The sequence below is a fragment of the Zophobas morio genome, unplaced genomic scaffold (genome assembly GCF_036711695.1).
Source record: "Zophobas morio isolate AGI-343-1 ecotype UQ-CSIRO unplaced genomic scaffold, CSIRO_AGI_Zmor_V1 ptg000011l, whole genome shotgun sequence".
In the NCBI taxonomy this organism is placed as follows: Eukaryota; Metazoa; Arthropoda; class Insecta; order Coleoptera; family Tenebrionidae; genus Zophobas; species Zophobas morio.
In genome coordinates this window covers 22,865,230-22,891,654 of record NW_026972116.1, presented here as the reverse complement: position 1 = coordinate 22,891,654, position 26,425 = coordinate 22,865,230, and the positions used below count along the sequence as shown (strand labels likewise).

The window sequence follows — 26,425 nt, the reverse complement described above, 5'->3', positions numbered from 1 at the left end:
TTTGCTGCATAAAGAGACACTGCATGGGGTGGGAAGTGGAGACGAGGGCAGGAGGGTGGGATTAATTTGGGAGCACGATCACTACATCAAGACTGCCTTGTTAATACAGGTCGGAAAATTCGATTCTGCTCGAAGGGATGAGTGTCAAAGGATTTCTCTTTTCTGCTTGCATGACGTGTAGTTGTTAGGAAAAAAAAACATGTAACGAAAAACTTACAAGTGCGAAAAATATAACAATAAAGAGAAAATAATTGCAGAAGAAACTGGAACAAATCTGTGTAATCGGAAGGTAAATTAGAACAGACTTTTCTTGATCACGCGGTATATCCAGGATACTAGAAACCAAAACATCGGTACCAAGTTATTTAGGTAGACATTTTCCCGCCCTGTTTTATTATAACTAGATTAGATATTATATTGATCATGAATCATGCTAGGCATATGTTTCAAATGAGTTTTTTCATATTTTTTTTACAAAAAGACAGTAGAGGCCTCAGAGATTATTTCGTAATATGCAGTTCTTTTGCACTCTTAAAAATCAAAGACATTAGGAACCCCCAAGATCTTAACAAATTTAATTGAAGCCCCGAGAGTTTTTCATTATTTCAAAAAAAGTCACTAAAAACCCGAGAAATTCTCTAACATTCTTAAAAAAGAGGCACTAGGAACCCCCAAGATTGTTTCACATTCTTGAAAAAAGATCCCAGGAACCTTACCTACTTCGGATTTTTTTAAAAAGACACTAAGTGCCTCCGAGATTTGTTCTCATTTTTTAAAAAACCGACACTAGGATCTCCCGATTCTTTCACATTCTTTAAAAAAAAGACACTAAAAGCCTTCGAAATTGTCAAGTATTCGTGAAAATGAGGCAATAGAGGTCCCCAAAATTCTTTCACATTCTTAAAAAAAAAATCTTAGGAACCCTCAAGATTACGTCGCATTTTAAAAAAGACACTAAAAGCCTGAAAATTCTTTCGCATTCATAAAAAACTACACCAAGGGGGTCCTAATTCTTTGTAATTCTTAAAAAAAAGACACTAGGCTCCTCGAGTTTCGTTCAAATTCTTAAGAAAAAGACAATAAGAACCCAGAGATTCTTTCAGTTCTTTTGTATTCTTAAAAAAAAAGACACTAGGAGCTCCGAGGGTCTTTCAGTTCTTTCGCATCTCAAAAAAAGGGACGCTAGGAACCCCTAAGAATCGTGTTCTTAAAAAAAACTCAATGGCCCTTCAAGATTTTTCGCTCTGAGAAGATCCTAAAAACCCTCAAAATTCTCTCGCATTCTTGTAAAAGAGGCACTAGGACAGTCAAGATTATTTCACATTCTTAAAAAAAAAAGATAACCTTAGGGACCTCCAAGATTTTTAGCATTATTTAAAAAAAGACACAAGGGACACCCGAGATTTTTTCGAATTCTTTAAAACAAAGTCGTCCGGGGCTCCTGATATTTTTTCAGTAAGAAAAATATATATTATTATTATATTATTATATATATTATTTCAGATTCGATTAAAAAATGATACTGAAATCCCTCAACATTATTTCGCATCCTTAAAAAGAGGCACTAAGAACTCCCAAGATTATTTCACATTCTTAAAAAAAAGATCCTAGAAACCTTACTTACGTTGCATTCTTCAAAAAAGACACCAAGAGCCCCCGAGATTTCTTCTCATTTTAAAAAAACAGGGACCAAGACCCCTATGAGATTCTCAAACATTCTTTAAAAAAAGACACTGAAAGCTCTTGAAATTCTCTCGCATTCTTGAAAAAGAGGCACGAGAACCCCCAAGATTATTTCACATTCTTAAAAAAAAGATCTTAGTAACCTCCAAGATTACGTCGAGGGACTAAGACCCCCCCCCCCCGATTCTTTCACATTCTTTAAAAAAAAAGATAACCTTAGGGGCCTCCAAGATTTTTCACATTATTAAAAAAAAACATAAGGGACACCCGAGATTTTTTCGAATTCTTTAAAACAAAATCGTCCGGGGCTCCTGATATTTTTTCAGTAAGAAAAATAGACATTAGGAGTTCCTAATATTATTTCAGATTCTATTAAAAAATGATTCTGAAATCCCTCAACATTATTTCGCATCCTTAAAAAAAGTCACTCGGAACTCCCAAAATTATTTCACATTCTTAAAAAAAAAAGATCCTAGAAACCTTACTTACTTTGTATTCTTCAAAAAAGACACCAAGAGCCCCCGAGATTTTTTCTCATTTTTAAAAAACAGGGACCAAGACCCCTATGAGATTCTCAAAGATTCTTTAAAAAAAGACACTGAAAGCTCTTGAAATTCTCTCGCATTCTTGAAAAAGAGGCACGAGACCCCCAAGATTATTTCACATTCTTAAAAAAAAGATCCAAGATTACGTCGAGGGACCAAGACCCGCCCACCGACCATTCTTAAAGAAAAAGATTTTAAGAACCTCCAAGATTACTTCGCATTTTTAAAAAGACACTAAAAGCTTCCGAGATTTTTTCACATTCTTAAATAAAGACACTAGGAGCCTCAAGATACTTTCGCATTCTTAAAAAACGATACCACGGAGGACCTAATTCTTTGGTACTCTTAAAAAAAGACACTAGGCTCCCCTAGATTCGTTCACTTTCTTAAAAAAAGACACTGAGGGTCTAGAGATTCTTGCGTTCTTTTGTATTCTTCAAAAAAAGACATTAGGAGCTCCAAGAGCCATTTAGTTCTTTTACATCCCTAGGGGTCTCCAAGATTTTAAGCATTATTTAAAAAAAGACACAAAGGACACCCGAATTCTTTAAAACAAAGTCATTCGGGGCTCCTGATATTCTTTCGGTGAGAAAAATAGGCACTAGGAGCCCCTAATATTATTAAATCTATTAAAAATTGAAAATGAAGTCTCTCAAAATTATTTCGGATTCTTAAAAGAGACACATTGGGAACCCCTGAGGCTATTTCACATTTTTGAAAAAAAGACTAGGCGTCTCCAAGGTTTTTTCATATTTAAAAAAAAAGTATTACAGCCCCAAGATTCTTTCATATTCTTAAAAATAAAGTTCCTAAGGGCCCGGAGATTCTTATATGTTATTTCGAATTATTAAAAAAAATACTAGGAGCCCCCAAGATTATTTCACATTCTTACAAAAAAAGACTCTAACAGCCTCCAAAATTCTTTCAAATTCCTTAAAAACAAGTATTAAAAGTCTTCAATATTATTTCACATTTTTTAAAAAGACACTAAGGATCCAGATACTTCCAGTTTCTTTCGCGTTCTTTAAAAAACAGTCGGAGTCCAGAGATTCATTCAATTCTTTCACGCATTCTTTAAGAAAAAGGCACCAAGTGCCCTCCCCCGCTCAGTAATTTCACTTTCTTAAAAAAAGACCCTAGAAGCCTCCCATATTACTCTGCAATTCTTTAAAAAGTGACATTAGAAAACTATCAAAATTCTTTCACATTCTTAAAAAACAGACTTAGTAACCCCCGAGATTTCACATTCTTAAAAAAAAGATCCTTAGGAGGCTCTTTCACATTCCTTAAAAAAAGTATTAGGAGTATCCGAAATTCTTTCATACCCTCTAAAAAAAGACACAAAGGGCTTAGAGTTCTTTCAATTTCTTGAGTATTCGTAAAAAGACACTAGAAGCCTCCAAGATGTTTCACATTCTACAAAAAAGATACTAGTAACCTCCAAAATTCTTTTGTATTCCTTAAAAAAGTATTAGGCGCCCCCAGTATTATTTCGCATTCTTTAAAATATACACTAAGGCTCCAGAGTCTTTCAATTTCTTTCACTTTCTTAAAAAAAACAGTAGTCGCCCAGAGATGCATTCAATTCCTTCGCATTCTTTAAAAAAAAGACACTAAGTGCTTCCTCCCCAATAATTTCACATTCTTCAGAAAAAAACCCTAGAAGCCTCCAAGATTACGCTGCAAACTTTTAACAAATGACATTGACAAACCTCCAAAATTCTTTCGCATTCTTAAAAAAGAGAACTAGTAGCCCCCGAAATTTCACATTCTTCAAAAAAAGATCCTTAGGAGACTCTTTCACATTCCTTTAAAAAAGTATTAGGAGCACCCAACATGCGTTCACACTCTTTAAAAAATGACACTAAGGGCCTAGAGTTCTTTCAATTTCTTTCGCATTCTTAGAAACAACACTAAATTTATTTCACATTCTACAAAAAAGAATCTAGTAGCTTTCAAAATTCTTTCAAATTCATTATTTCACATTCTTTAAAAGAGACCTTAAGGGTCCAGAGTCTTTCAGTTTCTTTCGCGTTCTTTAAATAAACAGTATGGGCCCGGAGGTTCTTTCAATTCTTTCTCATTTTTTAAGAAAAAGACACCAAGTGCCCCCCCCCCCATGATTTCACATTCTTAAAAAAGACCCTAGAATCCTCCAAGATTATTTTGCAATATTTTACAAAATCACATTTAAAAAGCCCTCAAATTCTTTCACATTCTTAAAAATGAGAACTAGTAGCTCTCGAGATTTCGCATTTTTTAAAAAAAGACTCTAAGGAGCCTCTTTCACATTCCTTAAAAAAAGTAATAGGAGCACTCGAAATTTTTTCATACTCTTAAAAAAAGACACTAAGGACCTAGAATTCTTTCAGTTTCTTTCCCGATCTTAAAAAAACCATTAGGAGTCTCCAAGATTATTTCACATTCTACAAAAAAGATCCTAATAGCTTCCACAATTCTTTCACATTCCTTAAAAAAAGTAGTAGGAGCCTCCAATATTATTTCACATTCTTTAAAAAGACACTAATTAGGGTCTAGATTCTTTCAATTTCTTTCGCGTTCTTTGAAAAAAAACATTAAGGGCCCAGAGATTCATTCAATTCTTCCTTAATTCTATTAGAAAAAGACACAAAGTGCCCCCCCACATTCTTAAAAAAAGACCCTTGGAAGCAAGCCTCAAAATTGTTTTGCATTCTTACAAAAGAGGCACTAGTAGCCCCCGATATTTCTCTCACATTCCTTAAATAAAAAGTATTAAGGACTCTGAAAATTATTTCACATTCTTACGAAAAAAGACCTTAAAAAAGTATTAGGAACTCCCACATTATTTCTCATTATTTTAAAAAAGACACTAAGGGCCCAGAGACTCTTTCAATTTTTCCGCGGTCTCTGAAAAAAGACAGTAGGGGCCCAGAGATTCTTTCAATTCTTTCGTATTCTTAAGAAAAAAACACTAAATGTCCCCCTCCCCAATTATTTCACTTTCCTTAAAAATACCTTATAAACCTCCAAGATTACTTTGCAATCTTTTAAAAAATGACATTTAAAAACCCCCAACATTCTTTCGCATACTTAAAAAAGAGACACTAGTAGCTTCCGAGATTTCTTCTTCAAAAAGGATTCTTAAGGAGCCCTCAGGATTCTTTCACATTCCTTAAATAAAAACTATTAGGGACCTCAAAATTATTTCACATTCTGGCAAAATAAGACCTTAGAAGCCTCCAAAATTATTTCACATTCCTTAAAAATATGTATTAGGAGCCTTCAAGATTATTTCAAAAAAGATCCTAGGAACTTTCAAGATTACATCGCATTCTTTAAGAAAGACACTCAGAGCCTCCGATATTATTTCTCATTTTTTAAAATACATTCACTAGGACCCCCAAGATTCTTTAATATTCTTTATAAAAAAATGGCATTAAAAGCCCTCGAAAGTTTCTCGCATTCTTGAGAAAGAGGCAATAGAGGCCCCCAAGATTATTTCGAATTCTTAAAAAAAAAGATCCTTGGAACCTCCAAGATTACGTCGCATTATTTCAAAAATGCTAAAAGCCCTCGAGCTTTTTTTACATTCTTTAATAAAGACACTAGGAGCCTCAATATTCTTTCGCATTCTTAAAAAACGACACCAAGGGCCCTGATTCTTTGGCATTCTTAAAAAAGTAGACACTAAAGGCCTAGAAATTCTTTCAGTTCTTTTGTATTCTTAAAACAAAGACACCTGGGACTCCTGAGGTTCTTTAGGTCTCAAGTTCCTTTAACATCCTTAAAAACAAAACACAAAGTAGTGCGAAAAAGAGGCACTACGAGTCCCTAGTTTCAGATTCTTTTAAAAAATAAGACTGAAAACCCCCAAAATTATTTCGCATTCTTAAGAAAGAAACATTGGGGGCTTTTAAGACTATTTCACATTCTTCAAAAAAAACCCTAGGAGTCTCTAAGAATCTTTCACATTCTTAAAAAAAGGTATTAGAGCCGCCGAGATTCTTGATTCTTTCTTGTTCTTTGAAAAAGGGACACTAAGGTTCGGTAAATTCTTACAATTTTACTTGAATTTCTAAAAAAAGGCCTTAGAAGCCTCCAAGATTATTTTACATTCTTTAAAAAAGACACCTAGGGCTCTGAGAGTCTTTCAGTTCTTTCGCGTTTTCTGAAAAAAGACAGTAAGGGCCCAGAGATTCTTTCAGTTCTTTCGTATTCTTAAGAAAAAACACGAAAAACACTAAATGCCCCAATGATTTCACTTTCTTAAATAAAACCTAGAAGGCTCCAAGATTACTTTCCAATATTTTAAAAAATGACATTTAAAAACCCCCAAAATTCTTTCGCATTTTTATAAAAGAGACACGCGTAGTCCCCGAGATTTCACATTCTTCAAAGAAAGACCCTTAGAACCCTCCAAGATTCTTTCACATTCTTTAAAATGAGTATTAAGAGCATCTAAGATTATTTCCTATCCTTTAAGTTCTTTGAAAAATGAACAGTAGTGGCCCAGAGAAAGAATTAAAAGATTCTTCCGCATTCTTAAGACACTAAGTGCTCCCTCAATTCATTTCAGATTCTTAAAGAAAGACCTAGAAGCTTCCAAGATTACATTACAATCTTTAAAAAAGGGCACTAAAAACCCCCAAAATCCCTTCACATTCTTAAAAAGGAGACACTAGTAGCCCCCGAGATGATTCCACAAAAATCTTAGTAGTATTAGGAGCCACCGCGATTTTTTTCATATTCTTTAAAAAAGACACTAAGGGCCCCGAGATTCTTTCATTTTTTTTTCGCATTCTTAAGAAAAGACACTAGGAGCCTCCAAGATTGTTTCACAATCTTTAAAAAAAAATATTAAAAGCTGAGATTATTTCACATTCTTAAAAAGACGCTAGGAAGCCTCGAGATTTTTTCAAATTCTTTAAAACAAAGACACTAAGGGACTCCAGATTTTTTCAATGTTTTCTCATTCTTAACAAAGAGGCTAGGAGCCCTCAACAATTATTTCACATCCTTTTAAAAAAAATCCTAGGAGTGTCTAAAATTACTTCGCATGCGTTAAAAAAAAGGCACTAAAAGCTTCCGAGATTATTCGCCTTCATAGAAAAAATACTAGGAATGCTCGAGATTTCTTCGATTTTCTTTAAACAAAGACACTTGGAACCTTAAACTTTTTTTAAAGAAAAAAAAACCCACAAAATGCATTCATATTCTTGAAGAAAATGCTAGGAAATCACAATCTTCTACACATTCTTTAAAAAAAAGTTACTATCGAATTATTGAAGAAAATAGCCAACGGACTACAGTGGAACGACAGATGGAAACGGGAGTCCTACTTTCTCATGGTCTAGGGGTTACGAAACGTTAAGAAAACATAAGATTAGCCGTTCACCCACTAGTGTAAGCTTAGGAAATAAAAAGCAAACTTAAATTGTTACGAAGCAGAAACTCAACAAACATGTTAGTGTTAGTAATAAAATAGAAAAAGAGATGTCGTTTTTCGGGTTGAAATCTTCTACAGTGGACTATTTTTGTTTAAACTCAAAAATCTATTAGTAGGTTGCTTCTCTGCGTCCACCACGATTCCCTTTTTAACCTCCACTTCAGGGAATATTAATAACCCGACATTTGTTTTTAACACTTGCGCCCCCGCCCCTAACACGGATTATTTACCCGAGAGCCGTGTTCCGGCAACCTGTAAAACAAAGAATTTGGGGGAGATAAAAACTGCGAATAAAATGAATGGCCTCAATTAAAGAAGGCTTCTGCTAATTTTATGGTCGATTAAAGGCAAATATCAGGTGCACCAACACGTGAGACGGTCCTGGAATTTTTACGGTGGCGGCGTTTTCCGTGAATTGTAAAAAATTGGAGGCGTGGATCAAGTCAGAAGAGCGACGTCGTGACAAATCGAGTCATCTGGTTGGAGACAGCTGCACCCCTCGACTTCATCTGTTTTCATCTTGGGTGCTACTCTTGGTTTCATGGATTGCTTATTTTCTGCTTCCTGCCATAATTTATGTATGAGCTCAAATGGTCTTGAATTTCAAATTAAAGTAAGTGTGCTTTTTCAATTTTCGAAGATATTTTAAGAAAGAATGGGTTAGTTTAATCCGCTCGGGGTTAATAGGGTCGCTGCGGATAAAGTGGATTTTTAAGACGTGCACATTTCCGACATTACTCAAAGAGGAAGTTGGAGATGCAAAAAGTTCGAAGGAGGAGTTTTCAATGAATTCTTAATAATACGTGGGATACAATTACGTCGACGAGAAACGTTTTTTTTTTTTTTATTATTTAACAACCTATTTCGATTAATGTTAAAAATTTGTTTATCTTTAAGCAAAAAATTCATGTGGGACCGTGTAGGAAATACAAAAAACATAGTAATTTATTTTTTCCCACTGATACTTTTTGTCCTGCAAAGAAATCTAATAAAGCAAAAAAGGTGTCAAATCCAGTACTCGTCAACGAAAAACAAAGTAATTTATTTTTTACAAAATCTATTAAGTTTTTCCACCGGCGCATTCACCATTTCTAATTCTCTAAATTTCAGTTCGAAACAGATTTGTAATTATTATTACATCGATGAAACCAATTTATGTAACAAAAACTAAAATGTTCACAACGAAATTTTGTTCGTTTTATTATTTTTTTAGAAAAAATTAATAAAGCTGAAACTGAATATTTATTACCACGGCTGAAATGGCTTGCACGTGTAGTGAAATATTAATAAATTTTAATAACATCCTCCGGGTTTGTTTAATGATTGCAAAAAATTGAACTATACGATCTAAAATTAAATCCCTTCTAACGGGTGTACAATAAAAAATATGTTTTGTTCAAGCTTGGAATTATTATTTGCCGCTTGTTTATAACAGGGCAATTATTTTCGCAGACTAACTAGGCAACCGAATATACTTCAAAGCATGGATGGTTTCATCACTACTATCTTAAAAAATACACTTTTTTAGTGACAATGCAAAAGATAAGCTATTGTTGATTTTAAAATAAATATATTGAAAAGAGAAAAAGTAACTCTGTAGGAGAACTAGAAGCCTCATGTTGTACTTATTAAACTTCGTTTGAAAAAAACTTTGACCTAGTTAAAAAACTGTTGATTTTTTCGGCAACACCAATAAACGAATGTATGCCTAACAGAAAACGACAAAAAAAAAACAAAAAGATAAACTGAATTGCGAATGACGATAAATGATTGATAAGTACAGTGCGTAATGGTAGTGTGTTAATGCCAAAACTCGTACATCATTTCACCTGCCATCAATTTTAAAAATTAAAGCTAACACAATTTTGATTAATCATTTGCACCATTCGAGCTTTTAAAATATGTATTTATGCTACCAATATACGGATCGAGAATCACATTTTTTGCATCAATTTAAAAAATTAAATTCAACAAATATCTAAAAAAGTGGGTACATTTTAATGGATTTGACACCAACTCAAATTAAGTCCTATTATCGTTGAACTTTGAAATAACAAACCGATTTTAAATTAAAATAAATTTTTGTTAATACGTTAGGGTTACAAGGATATGTCACATTCCAAATATAAGAGGAACCTAACTCATGTGATACAAAAACAAAAATAGGGGTAGTAGCTTTTGTATTTTTAGTGTGGTACTACTGCCAAAATATTACCAAAATATCCCTTCATCAGTAATTTTCAGTTGTATAATCTTGTATATTACACGGTGACATTAACAAAACATTCAGGAAAAGACAACCATTCTCATTCGCGGTTCGTTGGGTCAATTATAAATATTGACCTTGCGCAGAGATTTCCTTTGAGTGGGAGTGAAATAAACTTATACCAAAAATGATAAAAATTCGATTTTGCGACTGTTGATTTCAAAGCCGCAATCTATAATATACTGCAAACTACAAAAATGGTAAATGATTGCGAGCAGTAACTTTTGCGTTTTTAGTGTGGTACTAATATTCCATAAGTAAAAAACCTGGTTTTGTCATTTGGTTTGGATAGGTTTTGCACTATAACAAATTAATGTACATATTGTTGCGAAAGAAACCCATACGCCGTCCCGGTACCACGGCTATGGGTTCTAGTATCTATGGCGATGATGACTCATCGTCGGTGACGCGGGGCGGTTCGCTAAAGAAAAGCCTGGAAGCGGAAGTCGCGATGGGTAATCTAGAAAGACCTCGACTGAGAAACTTCTTGAAGGGAATTATAGCTTTAAATAGAGGCCACCTTGGGGAACGAGGATCGTTCAGCCAGTTCAGTCAAGCCAGAGTTCAGCCATGTTGCGCGGGAATTATTTTGCACATAATCGCTATGCAGATTTTTAAATACCCGTTCATTGTAACAATATTTTAATGAAAATAATTATAGGTAACATGAAAGCATCGGTCCAGTGTGATTTTATTTCAAACTAGTACTTAGATTTTTCAGTTTCGCACTACTGCTCATCATCGTAACAACGAGTGGCTTGTTGGAATATTTCGCAAAGAAAAGAAATTTCTCGTTATCATTAGAATGTAGTTGAACTTAGGATGGATACAAGGCCTAATTTTACTTCATTTAAAACTATATTATAACATTTGAATTTGAGAAGGAGAGCTCTGATGTACCACGGTTACTGGAGCGTCTGGAAAATTCCGATTTCCAGATGGTCCAACTCGTGATGTTTTGTCTTCGAAGTAATTGGAAAGAACCTCGGGAATCTTTCTGTCTGTTACGTATTTTTGAAGTAATTCGAACGAATCTTGGGGACCCTTTGTGTTTTGTTTTTGAAGTAATTTGAAAGAATCTCGGGATCTCTTGTCTTGTTTTTGAAGTATTAATTTGAAAGTATCTCGGACATCCCTTGACAGTGCTTTTACAGTAATTTGAGAGAATCTCGAGGACTCCGTGTATTTTGCTTTCGAAGTTCCTTCAAAGAATCTCGGCGATACCTTGTCTTGTTTTTGAAGTACTCAATTTGAATAAATCTCGGAAACCCCGGTGAGCTATGCTTTTGAAGTAATTTCAAAAAATCTCGGGAACTCATTGTGTTTTGTTTTCGAAGTAGTTTAAAAGAATCTCGAGTATCTTTTGTCTTGTTTTTACAGTAATTTGAAAGAATCTCGGGGACCCCTATGTCAGGTTATTGAAGTAGTTTGCAAGAATCTCGGGGATCCCTTGTCTCGTTTTTGAAGTAATTTGTAAGAATCTTGGAGACCTCATATATTTTGTTTTTGAACCAATACTTTAAAAGAATCTCGGGGATCCCTTGTCTTGTTTTTACAGTAATTCGAAAGAATCTCGGGGACACCTTGCGTTTTGTTTTTGAAGTAGTTTGAAAGAATCTCAGGGACCCCTTGTGTCTTGTTTTTGAAATAGTTCGAAAGAATCTCGCAAGGCCCATTTGTTTATTTTTTAAGTAATTTGAAAGATCTCGAAGATTCCTTGTATTTTGTTTTTGAAGTCTAATTTTAAAGAATATCGGTGACTTCTATGTCAGGTTTTTGAAGTAGTTTGAAAGAATCTCGGGAACCCTTTGCGTCTTGTTGTTGAAGAAGTTTAAAAGAATCCCGGGGTCCCCATTTGTTTGTTTTTGAAGCAGTTTGAAAGAATTCCGCGGATCCCTTGTGTTTTGTTTTTGACGTAGTTTTAAAGAATCTCGGGGAACTCTGTGTCAAGGTTTTGAAGTAATTTGAGAGAATTTCTAAAACCTATTTTGTTTTGTTGTTGAAGAAGTTTGAAAGAATCTCGAGGACCCCATTTGTTTGTTTTTGAAGTATTAACTTGAAAGAAACTCGGGGATCCCTTATATTTTGTTGTTGAAGTAGTTTAAAAGATTATCGAAGACCCATTGTCTTGTTTTTACAGTAATTTGAAAGAATCTCGGGGATTCCGTGTGTTTTATTTTTGAAGTACTTTGAAAGAATCACGGAGATCCCTTGTCTTGTTTTTGAAATATTAATTTGAAAGTATCTCCAGGATCCCTTGACATTGTTTTTGAAGTAATTTGAGAGAATCTCGAGGACTTCGTGTATTTCGTTTTTGAAGAATTTTAAAGAATCTCGAGAACCCCTTCTGTGTTGTTTTTGAAATAGTTTGAAAGAATCTCGGGTATCTATTGTCTTGTTTTTACAGTAATTTGAAAGAATCTCAGGCATCCCTTATCTTGTTTTTGATGTATTAATTTGAAAGAATCCCGGGACCCCATTTGTTCGTTTTTGAAGTAGTTTGAAAGAATCTAGGGGATTGCTTGTCTCGTTTTTAAGTAGTTTGAAAGAATTTCGGGAAACCCTTCTGTTTTAATTTTGAAGTAGTTCGAAATAATTTCGGGCATCCCTTGTTTTGTTTTTGAAGTAGTTTGAAAGAGTCTCGGGAACCCATTTTGTTTTGTTGTTGAAGTAGTTTGAAAGAATCCCGGGAACCCCATTTGTTTGTTTTTGAAGTGGTTTGAAATAATTTCGCGGATCCCTTGTGTTTTTTTTTTTTTGATATACCTAGTTTTAAAGAATCTCGAGGAACTCTGTGTCAAGTTTTTGAAGTAATTTGAAATAATCTCGGAAACCATTTTGTTTTGTTGTTGAAGTAGTTTGAAAGAAACCTGGGGACGCCATTTGTTTGTTTTTGAAGTATTAATTTGAAAGAATGTCGATGATCCGTTGTCTTGTTTTTGAAGTACTTTGAATAAATTTGGGAAACTACCTGTGAGTCTTGTTTTTGAAGTAATTTGAAAGAATCTCGGGGACCCAGTGTGTTCTACTTTTAATGCACTTTGGAAAAATCTCGGGGATCCCTTGTCTTGTTTTTGAAGTATTAATTTGAAAAAATCTTGAGGATCCCGTATGTTTTGTTTTTGAAGAAGTTTAAAAAGTATCTCGGGCATCCTTTGAGGTTGTTTTTACAGTAATTTGAAATAATCTCGTTGACACCGAGTGTTTTGTTTTTGAAATAGTTTGAATAAATCTCGGAAATTGCCTGTGAGTCTTGTTTTTGAAGTAATTTGAAAGAATCTCGGGAACCCATTTTGTTTTGTTGTTGAAGTAGTTATAGTTTGAAAGAATTCCGCGGACGCCATTCGTTTGTTTTTGAAGTATTAATTTGAAACAATCTCGGGGACTTAGTGTGTTTTATTTTTGAAGCACTTTGATAGAATCTCGGAGATATCTTGTCTTAATTTTGAAGTATTAATTTGAAAGTAATCCGGGGATCACTTGACATTGTTTTTAAAATAACTTGAGAGAATCTCGAGGACTTCGTGCATTTTGTTTTTGAAGTACTTTGAAAGAATGTCGATGATCCGTTGTCTTGTTTTTGAAGTACTTTGAATAAATTTGTGAAACTACCTGTGAGTCTTGTTTTTGAAGTAATTTTAAAGAATCTCGGGGACCCAGTGTGTTCTATTTTTAATGTATTTTGGAAGAATCTCGGGAATCCCTTGTCTTGTTTTTGAAGTATTAATTTGAAAAAATCTTGAGGACCCCGTATGTTTTGTTTTTGAAGAAGTTTAAAAAGTATCTCGGGCATCCTTTGAGGTTGTTTTTACAGTAACTTAAATTAATCTTGACACCGTGTGTTTTGTTTTTGAAATACTTTGAATAATTCTTGGAAACTGCCTGTGAGTCTTGTTTTTGCAGTAATTTGAAAGAATCTCGGGGTTCCCTTGTCTTCTTTTTGAAGTATGAATTTGAAAAAAATTCAGGGATCTCTTGTCTTGCTTTAAAGCAATTTGAAAAAATCTTGGAAGCTCCATGTAGTCTGTTTTTATTCAAATATTTTCATAGAATCTTGGAGATCCCTTGTCTTGTTTTTGAAGTAATTTGAAAAATTCTCTGGGACTACCGGTGAGTATTGTTTTTGAAGTACTTTAATAAAATCTCGCGAACTGCGAGTGAGTCTTCTTTCTGAAATAATTTGAAAGAATCTCGGCAATCCTTTGCCTTGATTTTACAATAATTTGAAAGAATCTCGAGGACCCAGTGTGTTTTATTTTTGAAAAACTTTGAAAGAATCGCGGAGATTTCTTGTCTTGTTTTTGAAGTATTAATTTGAAACTAATCCGGGGATCGCTTGACATTGTTTTAAAAGTAACTTGACAGAATCTCGAACACTTCGTGTATTTTGTTTTTGGAGTACTTTGAAAGAATGTCGGGGAATCCTTGTCTTGTTTTTGAAGTAATTTGAAAGAATCCTGTTGAGCCAATGTGTTCTATTTTTAATGTATTTTGGAAGAATCTCGTGGATCCCTTGTCTTGTTTTTGAAGTATTAATTTGAAAGAATCTTGAGGATCCCGTATATTTTGTTTTTGAAGAAGTTTAAAAAGTATCTCGGGCATTCTTTGAGGTTGTTTTTACAGTAATTTGAAATAATCTCGTTGACCCCGTGTGTTTTGTTTTTGAAGTACTTTGAATAAATCTCGGAAATTGCCGGCTGATTTTGAAGTAATTTGAAAGAATCTCGGAAACTCCTTGTGTTTTGTTTTCGAAGTAGTTTGGAAGAATCTTGGGCATTCTTTGCATTGTTTTTGCAGTATTAATTTGAAAAAAATTCAGGGATCTCCTGTCCTGCTTTAAAGCGATTTGAAAAAGTCTTGAAAACTTCATGTATTTTGTTTTTGATCAAATACTTTCGTAGAATCTTGAGGATCCCTTGTCTTGTTTTTGAAGTAATTTGAAAAATTCTCTGGGACTACCGGTGAGTATTGTTTTTGAAGTAATTTGAAAGAATCTCGACAATCCTTTGCCTTGATTTTACAGTAATTTGAAAGAATCTTGAGGACCCAGTGTGTTTTATTTTTGAAGTACTTTGAAAGAATCACGGAGATTTATTGTCTTGTTTTTGAAGTATTAATTTGAAACTAATCCGGGGATCCCTAACATTGTTTTAAAAGTAACTTGAGAGAATCTCGAGCACTTCGTGTATTTTGTTTTTGAAATACTTTGAAAGAATGTCGGAGAACCCTTGTCTTGTTTTTGAAGTAATTTAAACGAATCTCGGGGATCCAATGTGTTCTATTTTTGATGTAGGTACTTTGAAAGAATCTTGGGGATCCCTTGTCCTGTTTTTGAAGTATTAATTTGAAAGAATCTCGGAGACCTCTGGAGGTTTTGTTTTTGAAGAACACTGAAAGTATTTCAAACATCCCTTGACATTGTTTTTACAGTAATTTGAAAGATTCTCAAGGAGCCCGTGTACTTTGTTTTTGAATTACTTTGAAAGAATTTCGGGGATCCCTTGTCTTGTTCTTTAAACATTAATTTGAAAAAATCTCGTTGACCCCGTGTGTTTTGTTTTTGAGGTACTTTGAATAAATCTCGGGAACTGCCTGTGATTCTTGTTTTTGAAGTAATTTGAAAGAATCTCGGGAACTCCTTGTGTTTTGTTTTCGAAGTGGTTTGAAAGCATGTCGAGCATCCCTTGCTTTGTTTTTACAGTAAATTGAAAGAATTTCGGGGATCCCGTGATTCCCGTGTGTGGTTTTTTAAAGTAATTTGAAAAAATCTAGGAAACCCGCTGTGTTTTGTTTTTGAAGTACCTTAGGTACTTTGAAAGATTCTCAGCGATCCCGTATCTTGTTTTTGACGTATTAATTTGAAAGAATCTCGGGGACCCCTTGTGGTTTTGTTTTTGAAGAAGATTGAAAGTTGTTTTTACAGTAATTTGAAAGAATCTCAGGGAGCCCGCGTATTTTGTTTTTGAAGTACTTATTTTGAAAGAATCTCAGGGACCTCTTGTGTTTTGTTTTTGAAATAATTTGAAATAATCTCGGGGACTCTTTGTGTTTTATTGTTGAAGTAAGTAGTTTCAAAGAAATTTGAGGATCTCTTGTCTTGTTTTAAAGTAATTTGAAAGAATCTCAGGATTCCTTGTTGTCTTATTTTTGAAGTAATTTGAAAAAGTCTTCAGAAGCTCTTGTGTTTTGTTTTTGAAGTAGTTTGAAAGAATCTAAGACTCTTGGAAACCGTTCGTCTTTGTTTTTTAAGTAGTTGGAAAAAATTTCGGAGATCCCTTGTTTTGTTTTTGAACGTAAAAGAAACACCAATAACCAAAATATTTGTTTTTATTGCACCAAGGTATTATCCATATTTATATTTTGAATATTTTAACAATAAAATATCTACAATGGAAAACAATTACTCTAAAAACTAAAACGTCAAGGAAAAATGTAATAAAAGACGTAGACGTAGACGTTTATGATATTGTCAGTTCCACTTTCAAAATCCAGGAAAAAAATTATTTATTAGTCTATGTTAAATATTTGACCTGAGGCGATTATAAACATATTCAGCCAAGAAAACAGTAATCTAATATACATAAAATAACAACTCCTGCTCAAGACATAGTTTCAAACTAATTATTGTTAATGCGTTTTATTTCATGAGAAATTATTATTTCATTTTACTTAGCAGTAGACCAACAAACAACTAAATACATAACACAAATGTGTCCCAGGTGTAATTCAACAGTGACCAGCGAATCTCTAAACACTTACTTAAATAAATATACAACACAACACTCACACCGCTATCCCCACAATTTAAAGTTCTAACAGCAATTAATTAACGTAATTATATACACACGAGAATTGGTGCTTTTGATATAGCAGCAAACTTTTTTAATAAAATAAAACTGCGCCTTTAAACAATTTTATTACCTAAACTTTACAAAATAAACAATTTATGCTGGAATATTTGATACTGATGGAGCATACTGCTGACAAATCCTTGCAAACTCGCTCTCTTTCTGCTTCAAATCTTTAATATAGGGATGATCTGGGTTGGCATCCTTCAACTGAGACAAATACCGGTTGCCAATCTACAAAAAAATAAAAAACACTACAAACCACGATACAAAAAAAAAAAAAAAACAGACCTCTGGAGTCTTCCCCATGTGCCTATGCAAAACAATCAAGTTAACCAAAGTGTCTGGATAATTAGCATCTTTGTCTAGGGCTTCCTGAAGAGCAGCTTCGGCTTCTTCATACTTAGCCTGTCCTATGAAAGCCACCGCCTGTCCGTTTAAAAGTAGCGGCGTCGCCCCATACTTGTCCACAAGCTCTTGATAAATATAATAGGCATCTTGCAACTTCTCACCACCCTACAATAATAAAAAAATAATAACAAACAATACCGACACACTTAATCCAACTTACTGTAGCAACATTCACCCACGCTTGTGCCAGCTGCGTCAACGTCGCATCATCATCCTTCTCCTGCATCTCCTTCAACTTCTTCCTAGCCAAATCAACCCGGTCAATCTTCAACAAAATATCAATACTGAAAGCCAAAGCCTCCAAACTCTCAGAGGTGTGCAAAATCCTGTAAGCCGCCTCCAGATTGCTCTGATTGACGTAAATCGTGGCCGCCACGAGCGCTAGAGTGTCGTTTTCGACATTGCTCGCCACCCTCTGGTCCACCTGGGCCACCACTGACTCGCGTTTTTGTTTATTGGATAAATATTCCGCCAGTAGTTTCAAGGGTTGGACTTCGTCGGCCGACGAAGACGTGATTTCATCGAGTACCACCAGGAATTTGTTCTGGGCCATGTAGGAGCGGTAGGTGAAGATGTCTCGCTGAATGGCCACCTCGGGAGTTGACGGCTAAACATAACCTCTAAGTGCGAAAACGGGCGGTGGTTGGGGCTTACCTGGCGGAGCTTTTGGGCTTCGTTTATGCATTGTTGGTAGTTTCCGATGTAGTAGTAGTTTCTTATTTCGAAAAGCTCGTCGTCGTGTTGCTGACGCGACATCGTAAACGTCACGATAAACGTCAAAACATGAATTCTGGTGTTTTTAACAGGGATTTTGTCTTTTGCGTTTTGTGTGTTGGTTACAAAAATAATCAAACGTTAATACAAAAAATTAAAATTAATGAATGGATACCCGTTTAATTAAAAACTAAAAAGTAAAACATTGTCTTCGATGATGTTTTACGTGGTTTTTAATTTGATTTATTATTATTTGTATTTAGAAACTTATAAAACATTTTTAGTGTATGCAACCAGTTAAACACATTTACAGAAATATTAATTTTATACAAACATTTTAGCAGTTTTTGTTATTATTTTATAGTCAAACAATTAATTTGTCCTTAATAATGAATTTTACTATTTCAAATCAAGTGCATAGTTTGATTTTCACACTTTTGTGACATCAGTTATGCAAGCAACTATACACACAACCCAAAATTTGTTGTTTGTTGTAGTGTTAAAGTTATAATAAATAATATAACAACTGCTGCATTTGTGTTAAATTCAAAAGACTTTGCATTGTATAGACTGTGTTTTTGTGTACATCAATTGCCACTTTAAGGTAAGAATTTAACACATCTCCATAATGTTTAAATCTGTGTTTAAAATAAATAAAAAAAAGTGTGCTTTTGTTGCGTACATTTGTAATTTTTTGCAACAAAATAGAAACAGAGGTATTAATAACTGTGTAGCAAGACTGTGATACGATTGATAACAGCTATTTTATCAAAAAAAGCTCTCTAAATATGTTTGGATTTTTGAGGTTAGGTTATAAAGTATGCAACCCAATATACAGATGCATTCATACTTATAAATTTTTCGGTCCTTGGGTTAACAATTATGGCTTTGTTCGTACTTAGCAACAAATTTTAATGGAAAAAAGTCCCGAAAAGAAAATATGGTTCTTTTCTGAAATGTACACCCAGTGCGACTGAATGTTGTCCGCTTATCTAAGACAAATACACAACTACATCTACAGTTAATTTGCATTCGAAATTTTTCCGCTTGCGAATCTTATAACAATGACTAATAAAATAATAAAACGCAACGCGATAAATATAAACTTTCACCTTGGCAAAGTTACAGCGTTATTGTGGATGACCCAACAATTACACAACCAAAATATCAAATTTTTATTTAAAAACATATAACTAATCCGCTCTCTACTTTTTGTGTTTCTTAATTATTGCCAAAATTTCCTGAACATCTTCCTTGGAGCCCAAAAACGCCGGTGTTCTCTGGTGCAGACTTTCGGCCTTTATGTCTAAAATCGGAATGTGCCCATCGTAGGCTAACCCCCCAGCTTGCGTTATCAAATACGCCATGGGAACACATTCATATAGTAGTCTCAACTAAAAACGCAAACAAAAATAAAATTACAAAGTCTAAAATTGTGGAAACTTACTTTGCCCTTTGGGGACGCACTGGTGGCCGGATAAATGAAAATCCCTCCGTATTTAATCGTTCTGTGGATATCAGCTACCATCGAGCCCACGTATCTGGCGTTATAGGGTTTTCCCTTGGACGGGTCTTTCTTGGTTTGGACGTATTCCCGAATAGCGTCGTCCCATAGATGCGTGTAGCCCTCATTTATGGCATAGATGTTACCTTTATTAGGAATTGTCATGTCCTTGTCGGTTAAAATAAACTCGCCGATGGAAGGGTCAAGCATGAACCCATTGACACCATTGCCCATTGAAATTACCAACATGGTAGCGCTACCGTAGAGGGCATACCCAGCCGCCACTACTCTATTGCCAGATAGAAGAGCATCCTTCAACGACGGAATCGAATTGTCCTCTTTTTTCATAACCGCGAAGATGGACCCAATGGAGACCAAGCAGTCGATATTGGAAGAACCATCTAGAGGATCGAACGCCACGATGTATTTACCTTTTTTATCGGTCTCTATCTACCAAAACAAATTATATATATTTCTGGCGAAACTAAAAACAAGGTAGAACCTCAATAACGGTTTCATTTTCTTCCGAAATCAACAGCCCCACCGTGTAGGAGGACGCCAGCATGTTGATGAAGAGTTCATTGGCCAAAACATCGAGCTTCTTGACTTCTTCACCTTGAACGTTGGTTTCGCCAACGGTGCCGAATCTGTGTTAACCAAATTAGCACTGTCTTATCAAGTTGGGTTACTTACAATTGGGTAATGCCGGCCCTGCGTACTGCACTACTGATAACTTTGACGGCCGTCTGGATCGAATTTAAAAGTTGGGTGAGTTCGCCGGTGGCATAAGGTACCTTTTTTTGCTCGGCGAGAACGAACCTCGTCAAGGTAAGGCAATTCGAGTCCATAGCCGAAGAGGTCGACATTGTGGAGCTGGTTGCCGGAACGAGACTGAATCAACGTGTAGAAAGTTAAACTATTTATAAACTGACCTTTGAAACGGGATTTCAATGATAAAATAAAACAGTGAGTACAAAACAACAACAGCTTATCGCCTTGATAAGGCGGCGTGGTTGTGGGATGGGTAACCGTGCCTCTGGACTGATAAGTGATAATAGATGGGTGTGGGGCGATAGTGCGATAAGATAGCAAAACGCCTCAAGTGTAAAAAGACTGCAAGTACCTGCATTCGGGGCTTTATCAAATAGGGATTCCTAAGAATCGGGGTCATCGCAGGCCAAATCAATTTTGCAATTTTCAAACAAGTACATGTCAAACAAAAGGTCAAAACGTATACGATCTCAGTTTTTCTATGCTTAGATCAAGTGTAACAAACTTTGTTAAGTTTACCCAAACCTAAGTCGCTCACCTTGCGTTCATTTTCGAACTTGGGGGCTTGACAGAAAGTACAACTTTTAATCCTGACATTACATGTGACAGCACAATCTAATTTATTTTTGCAAAATTAAATAACCACCGAAGTCCAAATGTAACGATTTTTTTCGGCCGTCCGTCTGTTCGAGGAAGGTGCCTACTTAAAGTTAAGGGTTAAAGGCCGCTGCGGCGCGCTCTTTCCGGGTTCGCCGTTCTTGCGCGAGGTGGCAGGCCGATGCTGTTCGCAGCGCCATAATGTTTGTTCTGACCCAGTTTTTTCGTTCAAATCTCCATTCATAATCGACAAAGGAGCTTTGTGCGCTTTAAATGCATGATTATGGTAATGAGGAGCGCAATTAGTTTTTTAGTAATAGAATTTTTTAATAAGGGTTATGTGCAGCGTGCTCGTTTGTAATGGAACGGGATGGATATTGATTAGTCAACACGAATCATCTCGGTTGGAATAAATTTTGTTCTGTTGCTTGTCGATATTTTACTCCGAGTGATTCAAGTAGGTTGTCGTCGATAATTAGGAGTGTGGTGGTATCAGCGAAGCGGGATGTGCTAGTAATGAGATAAATTAACTGAAAGTGGTTAATTTAGGGGTTGCTGTTTATTGGAGCATTGAATTGTTTATTTTTTTTAATTTATTCAGAGTTACGGGGTTTTGTGAGACTAGTCAAAGTAAATTTTGATGGGGATTTTCTTATTTTGCGTTGTAGAGAGTCAAATTTCCCGCCGAAATTCGCGCTCATGCGCTTTACGTCTAACGTTTTGAAAAAATCTTATATTTGAGGCGGAAATTTCCCAAACACGAATAGTGAAGCAACTAGATGATGAAACCACAACAAACGATACATATCAAAGTTACTATGTTCTGGAGTTTACGTCCAAACTCAACTAATGTCATTAGTAGAGTATTAGAAAATTCGGTATGTCAGACAGGCTCATACAAACCGTCTTAAAACATTTGTTTCTCGGTAAAGTTAAATTTAGGATTGTTTTTACAATATAATGAAAATTTATTGTTCAATCTTCTTATCCTTATTGAAACATCAAGGGAATCATGAAAAAGTGCGAGTAGGAAAAAATGGCATGCAATATGGGTTCTCGTTGATTCTACGAAAGTATTCGTACCTATTTTTCAAGAAATTTCAAGGGGACGAAGTTCAAATGAATATTTAAAATTCAAAAAATTAAAAAATCAGGAAATTGAACAAATTCCTAACATTCAAACGTTGAAAACTTGAGAAATCGAAAACTTGAAAAACTGAGAAATCTAAAACTTGAAAAGTCGTAAAATTTAAAAAATTGCAAAACTAAGATGTAAAGAAATTGAAACATCAAAATATCGAAAAATTGAGAATTAAAAAAAAAGGAAAATTTAAGAAAAAGTCCAAAATCTAAGATTTAAACGTCGAAAAATCGAAAAATTGAGAAATGGAAATAAGCCAAAATCGAAAAGTCAAAAATCGAAAAATCCAAAAATTTTGAAACCGGAAAATCGAAAAATTGACAAATCGAAAAAATGTAAAATTCAAAAAAAAGTTCAAAAATCTAAGATTTAAAAGTCGAAAAATCCAAAAACTGCCAAATCGAAAACCGAAAAAAAAATTTGACAATTGAAACGACGAAAAATTGGGAAATTGAAATATCGAAAAGCCAGAAAGTCGAAAAACTAAAAAATCGAAAAAACGAAACATCGAAAAATTCAAAAATTGAAACATCAAGAAATCGAAACGTCAAAAGATATAGAAATTCAAAAATCGGAAAGTTGATAAATCGAAAAATGAGAAATCGAAGTCAAAAATCGAAATATCCAAAAATTTTGAAGCCTGAAAATCGAAAAATTGGAAACTCAAATAAGTAAAAAACCGAAAAATCGGATAAATTTTAAAAATTGCAAACATTGAAAATTCGGAAAATTGACTAATCGAAAAAATGAAAAATTCCACAACTGAAGCGGCGAAAAATTGGGAAATCGAAATAATGAAAACTCCAAACATCGAAAAAATGGAAAATTGAAAAGTCGAAAAACTGAAACAATGCGAAATCTAACCGTCAAAAGTTGGAGAAATCCAGAAATCGAGAAGTCGAAAAATCGAAAAATTGTGAAATCGAAACAGGCCACAATCGAGAAATCGAAAAATAAAAAATGGAAAAATCGAAAAATTTTTAAACCGGAAAATCGAAAAATTGATAAATCAAAAAAGTAGAAAACCGTGAAATCGAATTATCTAACATTAAAAAGAATTGAAAAATTAAAATATCGAAAATTTGATAAATCGAGACTTTGAAACATCAGAAATGGAAAAATTGAAAAATTTCAAAATCCCAAAACTGAAACATCAAAAAAATCGAAAATTTGATAAATCGAGAAATCGAAAAGTCGAAAAATCGAAGCCGAAAAATCGAAAATCTCAAAACCCGAAAAATTGAAGATTTGAAAAATTGAAAAATCGAATAATTGAGAAATAGGAAGATCAAAAAATCGCTTAATCGAGAAAATGAGAAACCAAAAATTGAAAGTTAGAAGTCAAAAATTGAAAAATCTTAAAATTCAACGTCGGAAACTTGAAATCGAAAAATGAAAAAATTGAGAAACCAAAAATTTGAGAAATCGAAAAATTGAAATATTGAAACATTCTAACACTGAAATACCGAAAAATTATCAAGAAACTGAAAAATTGAGAAATCGAAAAATTGAATAAAAAATTGAAAAATCCCAAAACTGAAATATCGAAAAATCTAGAATTTGGAAGATCTAAAATTTAAAATATCGAAATATCAAAAGTCGAAAATGTGAAAAATTAATAATTCTAAAATTTAAAACTAGGAAAACTGAAAAATCGAAAAAATAAAAAACTCAGAAATTGAAAAGTCTGAAAGTTAAAAAATCGAAAAATCGAGGAATCAAAATATTGAAAAATCCCAAAAGTGAAATATCGCCAAAATTGAAAATGGGAGAAACAGACAAATTGAGAAATCGAAAAACTGAAAAATCGAGAAATCGAAATATTAAAAATCGAAAAATTGAAAAACCACATGTTGCAAAATCCCAAAAGTGGAATGTGGAAAAATTGAAAAATGGAAGAAAAATTGAAAAGTCGAATAATTGGAAACTCCCAAAACTGAAACATCAAAAAATTGAAGAATTGGAAAACTGAAAAATCGAAAAATTGAAAAGTCCAGAAATCCAGAGATGAGAAAATAAAAAAATTGCTTAATCGAAAAATTGGAAAATTGAATAATTGGAAAGTTAGAAGTCAGAAATTTAAGAATCGCAAAACCGAAACATCGGAAACTTGAGAATCGGAAAATTGTAGAATTGAAAATCCCAACACTGAAATATCGAAAAGTTATCAAGGAACTGGAAAAACTTAAAAAATCGGGAAATCGAAAAATTGAACAAAAAAATTGAAAAACCCTAAAACCGGAATATCGAAAATCGAGATATCGGAAAACCCAAAATTGACAATTCTAAAATTTAAAACTTAAAAAACTGAAAAATCGAAAAAGTAAAAAATTGAGAATTCGAAAAATCGCAAAATTGAACATTCAAAATATTGAAAAATCCCAAAACCCAAATATCGAAAATTGAAAGATCGAGAAATCGAAAAATCGAAAAATTAATAAATCAAAAACTTGAGAAACCGAAAAACCGAAGAATTGCAAATTTGAAGAATTGAAAAGTGGGGAAATCGAGAAATGAGAAAATAAAAAAATTGGTTTATCGTGAAATTGAGAAATCAAAAATTGAAACATCGGAAAATTTTAAAATTGAAAAATGAAAGAGCCGAAAACTGGAAAAATCGAGAAATGGAAAATCTGAGGAACCGAAAAATTGAAAAAGTGAAAAACCGAAAAATCCCGGCACTAAAATATCGAAAAAATGAAAATCGAGAAATCGAAAAATTGATTTAAGGAACTGAAAAATCCCAAAACTGAAGTATTGAAAAATTCTCATATCTACAATTTTGATTTTTTTCCAAAAAATTCGTAAACCTTAAGTTCATAGCCCCGAACTTACTTACTTGTTAACATTTGAATTATATTTATTCTACATATTAATTTTAAGATGACATCAATTCCTCTAGGGGCATGAACTGATAAATTTTGATCAACGATTTACCGTGCTCCCGATAACTTTAAAATGGTGGGCAAGATTTCAAAGCACTCTATTTTGCAATTTTAAAGTTAAATTAACTGTAAAATGTTCTACATCTGGAGGCGTAAGGTAAAAACTCAACACGGTTTCATAAACCACAATGAAGAAGTACTGGAGGAAGGAATTTTGGTTTCGGCACAGACGGCGGACAGACAGACAGACAGACAGACAAACCGAAACGATAGACCTATTTTTCGTAACGTATGGATGATGAAACATCGTTGGTGAGGGCACGTGATAATACTGCGAAAGTGGCGGATTCCATCCTTTTATGGGCCACTTTTTTTTTTCTTAAACTATGACTGGTTTTGTCTATTTCTTTTTCTGAAAAAACTGAATTTGTTTGATTGTATTTCAGGGACGAAGGAAGTTCTGTTTAACAACATGAAGCAATTTCTTTTATCTGGGAGCTTTAGTCGACTCAATAGTTCAGGGTTTCAGGAATGACAACCATGACACTGCAGAAATAGCATTCCAAGGAAAAACAAAGTTCTACCATTAAACAACATCCAAATTAGATCGATTATTCTCATTCCGTGGGGTAAAAAAAACATTTACATTTACATTTGGATTTACAGAACAGGGTTATTAGTGTTATGGTTCCAAACCCATCTAAAATCATTTGGTTAATGTCCAGTTTTTTAGAACGAAATTGGTACCACAGTTTTTGAAAAAAATTGCTGAATCTACGTGGACCAGGAAAACCTATGAAGGAGTTACCAATACACTAAAATGAATATAAAAATTGCAAAACAAGTATCCAAAGTGTTTCTTGTGGTTCGACGAGTATAAATTTTTTCGACCTTCCAACTTCCCTAAGAATTCCTCTCAAAAGTCAATAAACACTGAAACAATAAAATTAGACATCCGCCCCTAAACAAAAACCTCTCGGATGACAATACATTACGGCCGCAGCTCCATCCAAACTTTTTCTACCCCTCTGTATACCAGTTCCGAAGATTTAGCGAGGTTAAAGACCCTACGGCAATCGCTCCACTCGCAAAAACCTAATTTTTTCCCATCACTTTTTCGCCAAAAATTACCGCCGCCACTCTTCGCCTATTACTCACCAAAGCAAGCAGAGTATCAACCGCGATAATCATCCCCAAAATGGGAAACATCATCTGTCCGCCCCTCCCGCCTGTGTTTCCCCCGATGGAACTCCCTCATTTCTGCATTGATTTAACGCGAATTAGAATGAAATAGCTGAAACTGAAAGAAGTCCCGAACAAAGCGGGGTCGAAGCGGGGCGCAATGCGCAAGCCGGGTGCAGTGAAGATCGATGCTCGCCGCCGCCCGACGTCGGTCTGGGTCGCTCGCGGTCGTTCACCTGCTTCATCCCCGAAACCACCCCCAACACACTACGCTAAAGAACACAGTGTCGCTGTAAATGACGTCTACGCAATGCGTTTCCGCATTCGCACGCCGGCTTATTTCCCGCCGTAATCGCCACGTTTGCGGGAAATGCGCCCGCCGGACGGCCGGAATGGGCATGGGCCGGGGGTGGCACTTGTCGCCCGCCCAGCGGATAATTGGGCGGCTGG

At 34.6% G+C, this 26,425-nt stretch overlaps 3 protein-coding genes across 7 annotated transcripts in view; 1 reads left to right on the top strand and 2 right to left on the bottom strand.

Moving 5' to 3' along the window:
* Positions 1–16,821: 16,821 nt before the first annotated feature.
* On the bottom strand, positions 16,822–17,981 carry LOC135126581 (coatomer subunit epsilon-like). The gene is made up of 4 exons (XM_064052608.1): positions 17,836–17,981; positions 17,342–17,788; positions 17,062–17,286; positions 16,822–17,004 (listed from the first exon to the last, which is right to left on the bottom strand). Exons 1-4 carry the CDS (start codon positions 17,935–17,937, stop codon positions 16,867–16,869), a joined length of 912 nt encoding a protein of 303 aa, XP_063908678.1. The 5' UTR covers positions 17,938–17,981; the 3' UTR covers positions 16,822–16,866.
* Positions 17,982–18,381: 400 nt separating this feature from the next.
* The window catches only part of LOC135127251 (uncharacterized), a 206,524-nt gene continuing 198,480 nt past the window's right edge, over positions 18,382–26,425 (top strand). For all 5 annotated transcript variants that reach the window (XM_064053676.1, XM_064053674.1, XM_064053673.1 and 2 more), the window contains exon 1: positions 18,382–18,499. The gene's annotated coding sequence lies outside the window, so the exon portion shown is untranslated. The remainder of the gene's footprint in view (positions 18,500–26,425) is intronic.
* On the bottom strand, positions 19,056–20,734 carry LOC135127250 (fructose-1,6-bisphosphatase 1). The gene is made up of 5 exons (XM_064053672.1): positions 20,709–20,734; positions 20,093–20,290; positions 19,902–20,046; positions 19,343–19,849; positions 19,056–19,289 (listed from the first exon to the last, which is right to left on the bottom strand). Exons 1-5 carry the CDS (start codon positions 20,717–20,719, stop codon positions 19,101–19,103), a joined length of 1,050 nt encoding a protein of 349 aa, XP_063909742.1. The 5' UTR covers positions 20,720–20,734; the 3' UTR covers positions 19,056–19,100.

What these genes read in the sequence shown, in the direction of transcription:
- LOC135126581 (XM_064052608.1), bottom strand. Translation starts at nt 17,937, where the DNA reads ATGTCGCGTCAGCAACACGACGACGAGCTTTTCGAAATAAGAAACTAC. An exon ending in AAGCCCAAAAGCTCCGCCAG is followed by an intron (nt 17,789 to 17,835) that starts GTAAGCCCCAAC and finishes GGTTATGTTTAG; the next exon opens with CCGTCAACTCCCGAGGTGGC. An exon ending in ACATGGGGAAGACTCCAGAG is followed by an intron (nt 17,005 to 17,061) that starts GTCTGTTTTTTT and finishes ATTTTTTTGTAG; the next exon opens with ATTGGCAACCGGTATTTGTC.
- LOC135127250 (XM_064053672.1), bottom strand. An exon ending in AGGGCCGGCATTACCCAATT is followed by an intron (nt 20,047 to 20,092) that starts GTAAGTAACCCA and finishes TGGTTAACACAG; the next exon opens with ATTCGGCACCGTTGGCGAAA. An exon ending in AAAATGAAACCGTTATTGAG is followed by an intron (nt 19,850 to 19,901) that starts GTTCTACCTTGT and finishes TTGTTTTGGTAG; the next exon opens with ATAGAGACCGATAAAAAAGG.